Here is a 2,210-nt window from a genome sequence, read left to right on the forward strand (position 1 = left end):
GCTAGCAGTAGTGTTGAGATAGGAAAAGGTTTCCTGGATAGAAAGGATTTATATTTCGAATCCTTATTTAACTAATTAATTCTAGTTGAAGGCATCAAAATCATAGTTCAATTCAATTACTCAAGGACTTATCCTCAGGTGGTTGCGTGATTAATAGCTGTAGTCAGTTTCTATTTAATATATAATCCGAGTGAGTAACGGTATGACGCCAAAAGCAGAGGCAGTGCACTTAGAAACCTCTTCCAGTTCGGATATTTTAAGAATCCTATTCCTTGAATGACAGGATGTTAAGAATGTGTGCATATATATAGAGAGAGAGCAAAACGGCGACAGCCAAACTTTAAAAGAAACAAATGGATGGAGAAATAAATACATCAGAATCCATAGCGGCAGAAGCAGTAGAAGCAGCAGCAAGTGGGGAAAACGATTTCTCTCTCGTCAATCTGAATGCCGATCTGTTGATCAACATTCTTGTTCGACTTCCACCAGAAAAATCAGTCTTTTGTTCCAAGTTGGTCTCCAAAGGTTGGTGTTCTATACTAGAGAATCCCTACTTTGTTTCCAGGTTTATATCGCACCATATCAATGACAAGCTGAGAAACCATTATTCTTCTTATGCCGCTGCATACCACAAATACCCCCCTTTCTTCTTTATTAGTAGATATAACGATCCAAGGCTTTGTTTTTTCGCAACTGGTGCTGATCTGGAGGAATCCCCCAAGGAATTCACGTTAGAATTTCTTCCACAGGAAGACGACATTAATCTTATTGTTTCTGTAAAGGCTTCCTGCGATGATCTACTCTTCTGCATAGCAAAACACGGTGATTATGTTATCACTCATTACTATATCTGCAATCCCTTCACTAGGCAATGGAGTGTCCTCCCCCCTCCTCTCATAAGAACTACAACAAAAAGAATATATTTTGGGTTGGTTTGCCAGCCAAATTATCAGAGATGGATTCAAGGACAACAATATGAATCTCGTTTTCGGCTTGTACGCTTTATTGAGGTAGCAGAGCACCATGTCGCGGTGGATTTATATTGTTCTGAGACTGGACAATGGAATGAATCGTTTCTGGTAGGTGCTCAGTATGACTTTATCTTTACCAATGTTTTAGCACATGATGGGAAGTTGCATTGGTACAATGGTAGAGATGTTGTTGCTTATGATCCCTTTAATGATGGGCAAACCATTTTCATCGATGGATCCCAATTTAAAGGACGAACCCCATTGCCCGATGTCATTCTTAACAATCCTGACCGCCTCATTTTACGGGTAGTTAATTTCCGCCTTGGGGAATGCCGAGGATTGTTGCGGTTCATGCAGATCATCACTAATTCCTATCGTTCAGATTCTAATGATCATCTGAGTGTTTGGGAGCTCAAGGACAATGAGACTAGAGGATTCAGTTTGGTACACGTGATTTCCTTTGACAATATGTTCTCCAAAGAAACCTGGGTTAGAGATTTTGTAAAGAGCGAGAATAGGGTCAATGCACGGGCACTCGCATTCCACCCAGAAAATAAGGAGGTGGTATACTTGGGCTTCCTTTACCACATCATCTCGTGCAACATCCGAACCGGAGAGTTGGAAGTCATTGATGGGATTCCGTATGAGCATAAATTCTGCGCTTTGGAAAATGTCTTCGGAATCAAGCTACCATGGTGGCCAACACCAGTATCGACGTCCTCGCACCCACTGAATGCCCTTCTCCACTACTACTGATTCAATCGTTAGTTTGTTTGTCTTTTATCCTTTTCCCCTTGAACTACAATATACATCATCCCGGAAGGTCCCTCGATCGCCATCCTTTTTTAACACTTAAGTTTATAAATTTTCCTATGGAGCGTGGTAGAAATTGAATATGAGAATGTCCCTTAATTAGCTTTTATTATACTCATCAAATGTCAAAATAATTGAGCATCTTCGATGTTTTGAATAAATTTCTTAGATTAAAATAATAAATTATTTATTATTAGATTAAAATTTAATTATAAATTGTTAAATTAGTCATCCAAAATTTGTAATTGTTTTCTTCAATGCACTTAACAGATAACACTAATATATATATTACTAGAAGTTGCTCCCTCATCAATTTAGAATTCTTCCTTAGAGATTTCAGAAGACTTGAGGTCAGTATCTGAGGTTGCAATATAAAGGTTTTGTATATGAGAAATTGAGGTTTTTTCTTTGATTTTGAAATAAATT

The 2,210-nt window shown here is 38.2% G+C and overlaps 1 protein-coding gene across 1 annotated transcript; it reads left to right on the top strand.

Annotated features, from left to right (window-relative positions):
- The first annotated feature begins 353 nt into the window (after positions 1 to 353).
- LOC105142208 (uncharacterized) lies at positions 354 to 1,727 on the top strand. The gene has a single exon (XM_011049727.1). It carries the CDS (start codon positions 354 to 356, stop codon positions 1,725 to 1,727), a length of 1,374 nt encoding a protein of 457 aa, XP_011048029.1.
- Positions 1,728 to 2,210: the final 483 nt, after the last annotated feature.

Source organism: Populus euphratica, unplaced genomic scaffold, assembly GCF_000495115.2.
Source record: "Populus euphratica unplaced genomic scaffold, PopEup_1.0 scaffold137.1, whole genome shotgun sequence".
Classification (NCBI taxonomy): Eukaryota; Viridiplantae; Streptophyta; class Magnoliopsida; order Malpighiales; family Salicaceae; genus Populus; species Populus euphratica.

Coding starts and splice junctions, on each gene's coding strand:
- LOC105142208 (XM_011049727.1), top strand. CDS start 354: ATGGATGGAGAAATAAATACATCAGAATCCATAGCGGCAGAAGCAGTA.